Source organism: Rhinoderma darwinii, chromosome 2 (assembly GCF_050947455.1).
Source record: "Rhinoderma darwinii isolate aRhiDar2 chromosome 2, aRhiDar2.hap1, whole genome shotgun sequence".
Taxonomy (NCBI): Eukaryota; Metazoa; Chordata; class Amphibia; order Anura; family Rhinodermatidae; genus Rhinoderma; species Rhinoderma darwinii.
The window spans coordinates 378483055-378496010 of NC_134688.1; the positions used below are offsets into that span (position 1 = coordinate 378483055).

At 40.3% G+C, this 12956-nt stretch overlaps 1 protein-coding gene across 2 annotated transcripts in view; it reads right to left on the bottom strand.

Moving 5' to 3' along the window:
• Positions 1-1535: 1535 nt before the first annotated feature.
• The window catches only part of LOC142743296 (amine oxidase [flavin-containing] A-like), a 129495-nt gene continuing 118074 nt past the window's right edge, over positions 1536-12956 (bottom strand). For both annotated transcript variants that reach the window (XM_075853917.1, XM_075853916.1), the window contains one exon: positions 1536-3776. In XM_075853917.1, the coding sequence (XP_075710032.1) occupies positions 3621-3776 (156 nt within the window). In that variant the 3' untranslated portion in view covers positions 1536-3620. The remainder of the gene's footprint in view (positions 3777-12956) is intronic.

Genomic DNA, 12956 nt, shown 5'->3' on the forward strand with positions numbered 1-12956 from the left:
TTGGTGTGTCGGAGTGTTCCTGTTACCCCCCTTTTTTGTGCTCATGTCTATTGAGCCTAACTGCACTGCAGCATGCACCTTTTTGTAGAAGGGGGATGGCGTGCTTTAAATTATGCGTTGGTTCAGCGAGTTATTGCTGTGCATTTCAGTGATCGCTGGTTCAAGTCCCCTAGGGGAACTAATAAAATGTGTAAAAAATAAAAAAAAAGTTAGATACATTTTCAGGAGTGTCATAAAATATTAAAAGTTTTTAAAAAAAACTTTTCCCATTTTTCCCCAAGCACAATGTAAAAAATAAAAAAAAAGGAATGAAATAAAAAGTGATAAAAAAAATCGTATGTACCAAAAAATGGCTCTCAGAAGGTGGTGAAACGGAACAAATTATTTTTTTTAACAAATAGTTTTTGCTTTGTCAATGTAGTAAAAGATGAATTTTCCCCCAATATTTTGTGGTCTAAAACCTGGGTGCGTCTTATAGTCAGGTGCGTCTTATAGTCCAAAAAATACGGTAATCCTTCGTTTTAGTATGTGTTTGAATTCTGCAGGTTCTTTCTAAGGGCATGGCCACACGTGGCGGATTTCCTCCGCAACTGTCCGCATCAATGCCGCACAGAATCTGCGTTGCAGATTCTGCTGCGGATCTGCCCAAAAAGTGCAGTAAATTGATGCAGACTAGCTGCTGCGGACTGCGGTAAAAGTACTTCCCTTCTCCCTATCAGTGCAGGATAGAGAGAAGGGACAGCACTTTCCCTTGTGAAAGTCAAAGAAATTCATACTTACCGGCCGTTGTCTTGGTGACGCGTCCCTCCTTCGGCATCCAGCCCGACCTCCCTGGATGACGCGGCAGTCCATGTGACCGCTGCAGCCTGTTATTGGCCTGTGATTGGCTGCAGCCGTCACTTAGACTGAAACGTCATCCTGGGAGGCCGGACTGGAGACAGAAGCAGGGAGTTCTCGGTAAGTATGAACTTCAATTTTTTTTACAGGTAGCTGTATATTGGGATCGGTAGTCACTGTCCCGGGTGCAGAAACAGTTACTGCCGATCGCTTAACTCTTTCAGCACCCTGGACAGTGACTATTTACTGACGTCTCCTAGCAATGCTCCCGTCATTACGGGAGCCCCATTGACTTCCTCAGTCTGGCTGTAGACCTAGAAATACATAGGTCCAGCCAGAATGAAGAAATGTCAAGTTAAAAAAGCAAAACGCATCCGCAGCACACATAACATGTGCATGACAGCTGCGGACTTCATTGCGGAAATTAGAATCTCCATTGAAGTCAATGGAGAAATTCCGCCATGAGTCCGCCACTGCTCCGCAACAGACAGAGCATGCTGCGGACACCAAATTCCGCTCCGCAGCCTCTGCTCCGCAGCGGAATTTTACGCATCGTCTAAACGAACACTGCTAAATTAAAGTGGAAGTCAATGGAGAAACGGCTCCGCTGCGGATTAACGCTGCGGAGTGTCCGCAGCGGAATTTAAGTGAAATTCCGCCACGTGTGAACCCAGCCTAAGAAAACAGATACGACTTAATTTCATAATACTATTTTTTTTATTGAAATTCATTTGTTCATAATACTGTGAAGTATATATTGATTGTCAATGTGAGACTATAACACAATATATTTAATATAGTAAAAAAATTATATCTCTATTATGTTTAAAACCTCTATTAAACACAAACAACAAATACTAGTAGTAAGAATGAAACCTTGAGTCATCATTATCTTCAAGTAAACTTAGTTGACCTCCTGGTGGAAGCATTGATTATCTGTTCCTATTCTGAAAGATCACATACATTAAAAAAAATAAAGCAACGTATTCCAAACTATAAACGTATAAAAGGACACATGGGTTAAATCACTGCTGAAATTATTGATAAACTGGAAATCACATTTAAAATGAAACTGCACACAAATTTCTTACTGAATAGTTCTACACCACAGCTATAAGCAAATGTATTATCAATACAAAAATAACAAGGTATAGTTGTGCTTTTTGTCCCCTAAACTCTTTGATGGCCTGGAAAATTCAAATGATGAGTGATTTAAAGAAAATACAAATTTTTATATATATATATATATATATATATATATATATGTTAATGGAGGGACATTTACTAATCAAATGTGCTAAATTATGTCTTTTAGACACTTTTTGTGCCTAGCTCGACAGTTTTGAAAACATTCTAGAAAAGAATGTTTGGCTAAGAAAAATCGTAACATGAACAAAAATTCATGAAAGACGTGCGCGTTTGCATGAACAAAACACTAGCATACTAATACAACCGTCATGATGGCATAAATAGGAGAAGCGTATCTAACACGCTTTAGCAAGCTGTGCCAGTTTTATCATGCCATGTGTGCCATTTTGATAAATTTGTCAGGCACCTGCAACTGTTGTAACCTAATACTGTTGCTTAAGATATAATGATATATCAGGAGAAAAAGGCCTAGCTCTTGTGGAATGTACATATGGTATTGATGACTGCTGTGAGCGTTATCCACAGTACTGATGTCATTTTGTTTTAGTTATACATTATATTACACATTAAAAAAACAAGTAAAATAAACGTTAAAGAGGCTCTGTCACCAGATTCTCAAATCCCTATCTCCTATTGCATGTGATCGGCGCTGCAATGTAGATAACAGTAACGTTTTTTTTTTTTTTTTAAAACGTTCATTTTTGGCCAAGTTATGACCTATTTTATATATATGCAAATGAGGTTTCAAATGGACAACTGGGCGTTTTTTTTCCGTTATGTCCAACTGGGCGTGTATCACATGCAATAGGAGATAGGGATTTGAGAATCTGGTGACAGAGCCTCTTTAAAATATACTTCAAGGAGACAAACAAACTCTTCAAAAGACTACAGTCTGTTTTGTACAATAATTAGCCTGTGCTCTGTACGTGGTCTATATTTTTTTTTATGAGAGGTTCCAGAGTAAAATGTGGGGAATTTAATTAATCAGGGACATCCTTTTTCTATATTCAGTCTAGTGCTGGGTCTGAGGGGGCGGTGCATGACAAGGAATTCAAAGAGCACCAAAGAGAGACTCATGCACCGCCTCCTCGCACTGCATTAGGCTGAACACAGTATCAGTTTTGTCTGGAATTTTTTTTTTTATAAAATCATTGCTCATCACTGTGGGTAGGCTCATCACGCTACCGTAAAGAACTATGGTAATGTGTGTGACCAAACATTCCTGGTACATAGTAACTATTCTAGCTTCTGGTTGAAGGGCCGGGAATTAAACATATATATATATATATGCACAGAACCTAATCCCTTGTCAATCTTGAATTTATGTATCATGCTTCAGAGTTCCCAGTATTTCTGAATTTAGTACATAAACCTGAGGCAATGTCACAACAACTGGAAGAAGCATGGGTATAGCTTATATTAAAAATGTAAAAATATAATTACCTATTTTTACATTTTTTAGAAAATATTACTTTCACAATCAGTATTAATCAACTCTCTATAAGAGGTTGAAGAGGCGTGCGGCTTTTAGTTAGTTTAACAAAAAGATAATAATAATCAGTATGCCAAATAACACAACAGAAACAGCTGATTGTCATCATTCAAAGAAAAATGAGAACAGCATCGTGAACTGATTAAACACGAGCGATGAAGCCTTTCTTGTATGCGAAGAGCCCAAGAGCAGCTGCAGAAGCAATGAATGTAGAGCAGCCAATGAACATAACAAATCCTTTAGCTGATGGCAGATTTCTTTCCAAGAAGGATCTTTTAAATGGTAGTGCAGGAACATCCTGAAAGGGAAAGATCACAGTGTTAGATGACAAGGCACCCCCCAGGACTTCATAAAATGTTATTGATTGTTAGGCTACGTTCACACCGCCTTTTTGTATCCTGCCTTTGGCTCAAAAAAACTGCATCCCAATCTGCACCAAAATCCGCAACAAAAACTCAATGTGTGTTTCCAACCGAAAGGTTATGTTTATTTTTTTAAGCTTAAAAAAAGGTACTTTTAAACATGGATAACTAAGGGCTCATGCATTAACAGATTGCACACTGACGTATTCATTTCTATGGTCCCATTCACACGATTGGTTTTCAAGGATCCATGTGGGGACCGTGGGAGCGAGCTGCAAAACTCAAAACAGGTCCTATTCCTGTCCGTGTTTGCGGCTCTGTCTAATCCATTCAAGTGCATGGCGATGTGAAATCCATGGACAGAACACGGATGCCATTCGTGTGCTGTCCATGTTTTGCAGATGCGTTGTTTACGGACCAAAAAATACAAACGGCCTTTACTCTGTTACGGTTTTGGCTTAAAAAAAAATCTTTCAACTGTTGGTTTTACAGTATGGCAACGTCTATGAAGGGATATAAAACAGATTAACAAATTTGTCCAATATTTTCTGTTTTGTCAGTATGTAAGCTCGCTTGCTTTGTTTGTTGCTTCTATGCTGAACTTTGACTTTATTATTAATGAGAATGTGTTATACTGTACTATTTGCATTTGCTTGTTTATAGTTTTTTTACTAGATGAATTTTGTGGATATTTGGCCATACACAGTACAAGTGTTTAGAAAGATTCAATATTTTCATACATTGGAACTATGGTAACCAGCATGATAATCATGCCAAAAACTACTGAGATGTTTTGGAAGTTTTATTTAAAATCCCAAAAAAAACACCATACCTAGTGAATGCTGAACCCCCCCCCAAAAAAAAAACCTTAAAAGCTACAAGAACTAAAAAATATAATGCTAAGTATGTAGTCATTGTCATATTTCAATATAGACTTTAAACTAACATCTGGCTGGAGCGTTTTAGACCAAAGAAGAAAACACGTGCATTTTCCCCCCCCAAAAAAAAATAATGACATTGTGTATGAAACAAGTCTAAAAGGCATGAATAAGCTGTGATAGTTTTCTTTCATGGTCTATATTGCTTAAAAGCACCATTGGTTTGTATGTTTTACCCTTTACCACATAAGGATTACATTAAAGCTTGAAGTGTATGTCTACCTTTTAACAATCTGTTGTTTTTCGGTCAAATAATGGCGCCATTAAAAAATACAACTCATCCTGCAAAAACAAGCACCTTATACAACTACATTGATGGAAAAATAAAAAGGATTCTTGGAATGCGACGATGAAAAAACAAAAAAAACAAGAAGTCCCAAAGGCCCAAAATAGATGGTACTGTAAGGAGTTAAACAGTATCCAGTGTGCTCCCTCTAGTGGTGGCTACAGGCAGCCAGAATTTTATAATTTAACGCGACCCGTCAGTTCCAGGGCAACATTTGTGAGCAGTTCCATCCAATCCGTAAACACGGGGAGTGCCTTAGACAGCGCTGCAGCCATTTTGAGGCAAAACAGATGGAACCCTAAAACAGCAGATCCATGGCAGAGGAGGGGGGGGGGTGCAATTGGAGGGCACCAGGTAATATTACTCCATGTACCCCATCACATTTAGAATTGTGTCCTGAAACCGGAGGGCCACTTTAACTCCATGTCTATGTAGATTATTTGGTGCTCTGCATCAGAAAAACAAAACTCTGACTGCTTTAAATGCTATATACACCTATGAAATATATATATATATATATATATATATATATATATATATATACACTACCGTTCAAAAGTTTGGAGTCACCCAGACAATTTTGTGTTTTCCATGAAAACTCATACATATATTTATCAAATGAGTTGCAAAATGACTAGAAAATATAGTCAAGACATTGACAAGGTTAGAAATAATGATTTTTATTACAAATAATAATTTTCTCCTTCAAACTTTGCTTTCGTCAAAGAATGCTCCATTTGCAGCAATTACAGCATTGCAGACCTTTGGCATTCTAGCTGTTAATTTGCTGAGGTAATTGGGAGAAATTTCACCCCATGCTTCCAGAAGCCCTTCCCACAAGTTGGATTGACTTGATGGGCACTTCTTGCGTACCATACGGTCAAGCTGCTCCCACAACAGCTCTATGCGGTTGAGATCTGGTGACTGCGCTGGCCACTCCATTACAGATAGAATACCAGCTGCCTGCTTCTTCCCTAAATAGTTCTTGCATAATTTGGAGGTGTGCTTTGGGTCATTGCCCTGTTGTAGGATGAAATTGGCTCCAATCAAGAGCTGTCCACAGGGTATGGCATGGCGTTGCAAAATGGAGTGATAGCCTTCCTTAGTCAAAATCCCTTTTACCTTGTACAAATCTCCCACTTTACCAGCACCAAAGCAACCCCAGACGATCACATTACCTCCACCATGCTTGACAGATGGCGTCAGGCACTCTTCCAGTATCTTTTCAGTTGTTCTGCGTCTCACAAATGTTCTTCTGTGTGATCCAAACACCTCAAACTTTGATTCGTCTGTCCATAACACTTTTTTCCAATCTTCCTCTGTCCAATGTCTGTGTGCTTTTACCCATATTAATCTTTTCCTTTTATTAGCCAGTCTCAGATATGGCTTTTTCTTGCCACTCTGCCCTGAAGGCCAGCATCCCGGAGTCGCCTCTTCACTGTAGACGTTGACACTGGCGTTTTGTGTGTACTATTTAATGAAGCTGCCAGTTGAGGACCTGTGAGGCGTCTATTTCTCAAACTAGAGACTCTAATGTACTTGTCTTGTTGCTCAGTTGTGCAGCGGGGCCTCCCACTTCTCTTTCCACTCTGGTTAGAGCCTGTTTGTGCTGTCCTCTGAAGGGAGTAGTACACACTGTTGTAGGAAATCTTCAGTTTCTTGGCAATTTCTCGCATGGAATAGCCTTCATTTCTAAGAACAAGAATAGACTGTCGAGTATCACATGAAAGCTCTCTTTTTCTAGCCATTTTGAGAGTTTAATCGAACCCACAAATGTAATGCTCCAGATTCTCAACGAGCTCAAAGGAAGGTCAGTTTTATAGCTCCTCTAAACAGCAAAACTGTTTACAGCGGTGCTAACATAATTGCACAAGGGTTTTCAAGTGTTTTCTAATCATCTATTAGCCTTCTAACACAGTTAGCAAACACAATGTACCATTAGAACACTGGAGTGATGGTTGCTGGAAATGGGCCTCTATACACCTATGTAGATATTGCATTAAAAACCAGACGTTTTCAGCTGGAATAGTCATTCAGCACATTAACAATGTATAGAGTGTATTTCTGATTAATTTAATGTTATCTTCATTGAAAAAAACTGTGCTTTTCTTGCAAAAATAAGGAAATTTCTAAGTGACCCTAAGCTTTTGAACGGTAGTGTATATATATATATATATATATATATATATATATTTATTTTAAATCAGTGTGTTTTGTGCAACTTTCTAAATACTTTTTGAGATACAGTTGCTTTATATCCTACCCACATTCCAAAAGTCATAACTTTTTTTTATTTTTCGATCGATATAGCCATTTGTGGGCTTGTTTTTTGTGGGACAAGTTGTAGTTTTTCACGGCACAATTTATTGTACCATATACTGTACTGGGATATTGGAAAAAAATCTTTGCTGGGTGGAATGGGAAAATGAGCTTTGTTTTTACGGCGTTCACCGTGCGTTAAAAATGACATGTTAACTTTATTCTTTGGGTCACTACGATTACAGAGATATGTTTTTTATTTTTTTTACGTTTTATTACCTTTACAAGGAAAAAAAGAATTATTAAAAATAAAAATTGATTTGTGTCACTATATTCTGAGAGCCATAACTTTTTATTTTTTCCGATGATTGAACAGTGTGAGGGCTTGTTTTGTGTGGGGCGAGCTGTGGTTTTTAATGGTACCATTTTGGGGTACATAAGACTTTTTGATAACTTTTTATTGCATTTTTTGTGAGACGAGGTGATCAAAAACAGTGATTCTGGCGTATTTTTTATTTACTGCGCTCACTGTGGGGGTTAAATAATGTTATATTTCTCTCAAACAGCTTCATGCGGTAGTCACCTGGAAGGGTTTGCCAACAGTCTTGAAGGAGTTTCCAGAGGTGATGAGCACTTGTCAGCTGCTTTTCCTTCACTCTGAGGTCCAACTCCTCCTACAAACCATCTTAATTAGGTTTAAAGGGGTTGTCCGAGATACCAACATTTTTTCAAAAACTCTGTCATACATTACCCCTTATACAGACAACCTAAATAAAGCATTATTTGAAAAAAAAATTCTACTTAGCACATTTCTTCTTTGAATTTAGCACGGTTTGTTTACATGCAGTTCAGGTCTGGTTTGTTGATCTTTCCTTGTTATGAAACTTTTTTCCCGTGCACGCTCATTGCAGGCTGCAATGAGCGTGCACGTACCTTCCAAGAGTTCACGTGAGCTGTCCTTGCTCCTCCCCGCTGACCTCCTTCACTGGACTTGTCTTCTTGCTGACATTCTTGAAGGATGATGAGCAAATGTTCTCCCCCCATTATGTTTTTCACATTTATGTTTTCTTTCTCTTTTCAGGGCTATAAACCTCTTCGTGTCTCCCTCACCCTCGTCCACCCTCTTCTATCTCATGTCTCTCTCCACTAAGGCTATGTTCACACAGAGTTTTTTTGCCGGAGGAATATCTGCCTCAAAATTCCGTCTTGAAGTTTGCGGCAGATATTCCTCTCCCTGCACGTTGATTTTTGCGTCATTATTCCCGGAGTTTTTTGTGCGCTGTTTGCGGCTTTGGTTGCGGTTTTGTTTGCCGCTTTGTTCGGGCCGGTTTTCGCTTAGTTTATCTTGGCGTTTTTTGCTTGTTTGTTTGCGTCTTTTTTTGCTGTGTTTTCCGTTGCGTTTATCGTAGCCTTTTTCGTATCGTTTCTTTTTTTGCATCGTTGTTTGCGGCTATTTTTGCTGCGTTTTTCGTTGCGTCTTTCGTGGCGTTTTCCCAGTAGTTTTTCGCGGCGTTCTTTGCCTCTTTGTTTGCGGCTTTTTCCGCGATGTTTTCCGTGGCGTTTATCGTAGCCTTTTTTGCGTCCTTTTTCGCCTCTTTTTTTTGCGTCGCTGTTTGCGTTTTTTTTTCTGCGTTTTTCGTTGCGTCTTTCGTGGCGTTTTTCGCCTCTTTTTTCGCGGCTTTATTTGCGATGTTTTTCGCGGCGTTTATCGTAGCCTTTTTGGCCTTGTTTTTGCGGCTTTTTTTGCTGCGTTTTTCGCGTCGTTTTCCGTCATGTTTTTCGCCCACGGCAATTGAGTGCCGCGGGCATAAAACAACGGAAATACACTTTCTCTGCCTCCCATTGAATTCAATGGGAGGTCAGAGGCGTAAACGCCCGAAGATGGAGCATGTCGCTTCTTTTTCCCACGAGGCAGTTTTACTGCTCGCGGGAAAAAGATGCCGACGCCTCCCATTGAAATCAATGGTACGCATTTTCGGGCCGTTTTTTACAAGTTTTGCTACGCTGTTTCCGCTTAAAAAAAAACAGGCGGAAACATCCCCGTAATTTCAGCAGTTATGGACACCCTCGTGTGAACATACCCTAACAATGTAGGCTTAGATACAGGACCCCAGAAGATCTTATCCAGTTCAGGACCGGGCTATTTTGCGCCTTCAGGACCAGATACCGTTTAGCCATTTTTAGCACGTGTTCGTTAAATGGCTATAACTTTTTTATTTGTTGGGCTAACGACGTGATTTTTGCGACGTTTTTTCCGTAGACAATACAGGTTTCATTTTTTATCGTTTTTATACACACCTTTTTTGCCATTTTAGAATTTTCTTTCATAAAGTTTGAAAATAATAGTAAAAAAAAAAGCTTTTTTACGTTTCAGCTATTTTTTTTTTTGCGTAATAACATAGTTTTACCCTAAAATAGACCTTTTATTTGTGATCGTCATTGTCTACCGTAAATTTTTATATATTACATGTCTATATTAGGGTAATTGGGTCAGCGCTAGCGTTACAACAATGATTGGCGGGGGGAACGGTATTTTATGTGTATTTATTATTGTATTTTTTTTTGCACTTTACTTTACTATTTTTTTTTTACTATGGTCTGTCCCCCAAAGGTCAGAAAAGACCTTTGGGGAACTTTATATATTTTTTTTCTTTCTTTTACATGTTTTTCCACTGTAACTGGAGCTGCACAGCAGCCCCAGTTACAGGGGAAATCAGCCCTCTCATAGTGACCATTGTCACTAATAGGGCTGTGCTGGGTCTAGTAAGACCCAGCAGCAGTCTGTCAGTAACGGCACCCGGTGATCATGTGACCACATGTGATCACATGATCACCGGGAGGAATAGAGACAGCGCCGCTGCTGCTGTCTCTATTCCTATACACAGCGTTCATTGAGCGCTGTGTAAAAAGACATCGGAGAAGACAGAAGCAGCTAAAGCTGCTTCTATCCTCTCCTCAGGGTCCCCGGCAGTCACTGACAGCCGGAGACCCGACATTCAGCTGCCCGATCGCGCGGGCAGCAAGTTAAAACCCGAGCCGTAGAAAGTCTATGGCTCGGGTTTTAAGGACCCGTCCCTGACTGCTGGCCGTAAAAATACAGCCAGCGGTCGGGAACCAGTTGTTAAACAGTGCACGGTGTCCCGCGGGCCGCAGATAACAGCCTCAAGGGCTGCATGCGACCCGTGTGCTGCATAGTGTTGTATAATTCCCTATCAAAGCCTACTATGTGTAGGCTTTGATAGGGGAAGAACTAAAAGTACAGATGCCACTGTACCTCTCTAGTCCGCGGGTGCCGTCCCTCTTCACTTTTTTCACTGTGAACACGCATAGGCGCGTTCACAGTGAAAAGATGCATAGGCTGGGCGGGCGGGCACGCGCAGAAATGTCACGTCTCCAGTGACGTGTCGTGTCCCATCCGAGGTCTCGCTGGGGCGAGACCATGTGATCGGGACACGACACGACAGTGGAGGAGGAAGAAAACGTGACGTCAGAAGACATGTGATCGGCAGAAAAGAGCTGCCAGAACGGAGAACAGAAGCAAGATTGCACAGGTAAGTATATTAGGGAATACTTAATGTGTGCATTGTGTGTTTAACTTTAAAATAAAAATATATCTCGGACAACCCCTTTAAGTCAGGTGATTGTGGAGGCCATGTCATCTGACATAGCACTGCATCACTCTCATTCTTGGTCAAAAAGCTCTTACATAGCCTGGAGGTTTGTTTGGGGTCATTGTCCTGTTGAAAAACAAGCGATGGTCCCACTAAACGCAAACCAGATGGGATGGCATGTCGTTGCAGAATGCTGTGGTATTCATGCTAGTAAAGTGTTCCTTGAATTTTGAATAAATCACCAACAGTGTCACCAAGAAAGCACCCCCACACCATCTCCATGCTTCACGGTGGGAATCACGCATGTAGAAACCGTCGGCTCACCTTTTCTGCATCTGACAAAAACATTGCGGTTGGAACCAACAATCCAAAATTTTGACTCATGAGACCAAATTATTGATTTCCACTAGTCTAATGTCCATTCCTTGTGTTTCTCAGTCTAAGCAATTCTTTCTTCTTGTTGCGAAGTGGTGGCTTCATTGCAGAAATTCGACCATAAAGTCCTTATTCTCGCAGTCTCCTCTGAAGAGTCGATGTTGAGATGTGTCTGGTACTTGATCTCTGTTAAGCATTTATGTGGCTCTAATCTGAGGCTCTGTTAATTTGCGATTTCTGAGACTGGTAACTCTAATAAACTTCTCCTCTGCAGCAAAGGTAACACTTGGTCTTCCTTTTCTGGGGCGGTCCTCATGAGAGACAGTTTCATCGTAGCGTTTGATGGTTTTCATGACTGCACTTGAGGATACCTTTAAAGTTCTTGACATTTTCTGGATTGATTGACCTTCATATCTGAAAGTAATGATGGACTGTTGTTTTCCTTTACTTAGTTGAATAGTTCTTGCCATAATGTGGATTAGAACAGTAGTTGAATAGGGATAAACACTATATATATAAGTGTATACCAATCCTACCACTGAAGGCAAGAAATTCAACAAATGAACTCTTGACAAGCCATACCTGTTCATTGAGAATTATTCCAGGTGACTACCTCATAAAGCTGATTGAGAGAATGCCAAGAGTGTGCAAAGCGGTCATCAAAGCAAAAGGGGGCTACTTTGAAGAATCTAAAATAAAAAACTAATTCGGATTTGTTTCAAAGTTATTTTTGAAAGGTGTGTCCAAACGTTTGACTGGTACTATATGTCCTATCTATTCCTGTGTCTGTCTGAGTCTCTCTCTCTTGTCTATATCTCTGTGTCCACTTCCCGAGTGCAACAGTATAGAACTGGAATACTGATTTTGCTTCCGTATTGCTGGCTTGCTTTACTTGCTGAGCTAAACAAATACTTCTGAAGGCCCTTTCATACATCATAGTTGTGCTCCCCTCCAGATCAACATAATAGAAGTTTGCCAGAAGAGGAGTATGAGATTTCATAGGTCTGTTCAGCCACCTCCACATTACAGAGTTTAACGTTATCTCGTCCTGTCTCCGAGATCTGACTAGTAATGCTCCGTTTTCCGGTCAGTAAAAGAGTCATATGCTTACAGAAGAGAAAAGAATGCTACTAGTCAGAGACAGTACGAGATAACGTTACACTCTGTGATGCGAAGTTGGCTGAACAGACCTGATACTCTTCCTCTGGCAAAATTATTTTATGTTGCTCAGGGAGATCACCTGTACATGAATTACAATACCTTGATGTGTGACAGGATTGTCAGAGCTACTTGCTTAGCTCTGGCAGTCACACACCACGCCAGCAGCAGTATAGGACAGCTCCACGGCTAATACACATGCCTGAGAGCTGTCCTATTCATTTCAATTGAGCACCCGAGAGGCGACCGGGCCAGTAGCTACTGTGCATGCTCCACAAATGTGCACTTCTGGCCAAACTCAGCAAAAAAGAGCAAGGAGCATCCGCGCAAGCATCTGGGGATAGGGGATACATGTGTTTGTGGGAAAACCCCTTTAAGCATTATTCTTGCCATCAAAAATACCAGAACCCCAACGATTCCCATTATAAGTCAATAGGGTCAGCTAGTGCTAATCTTGAGTCAGAAAGAAAGTAGGAAGCTTAAATGTGG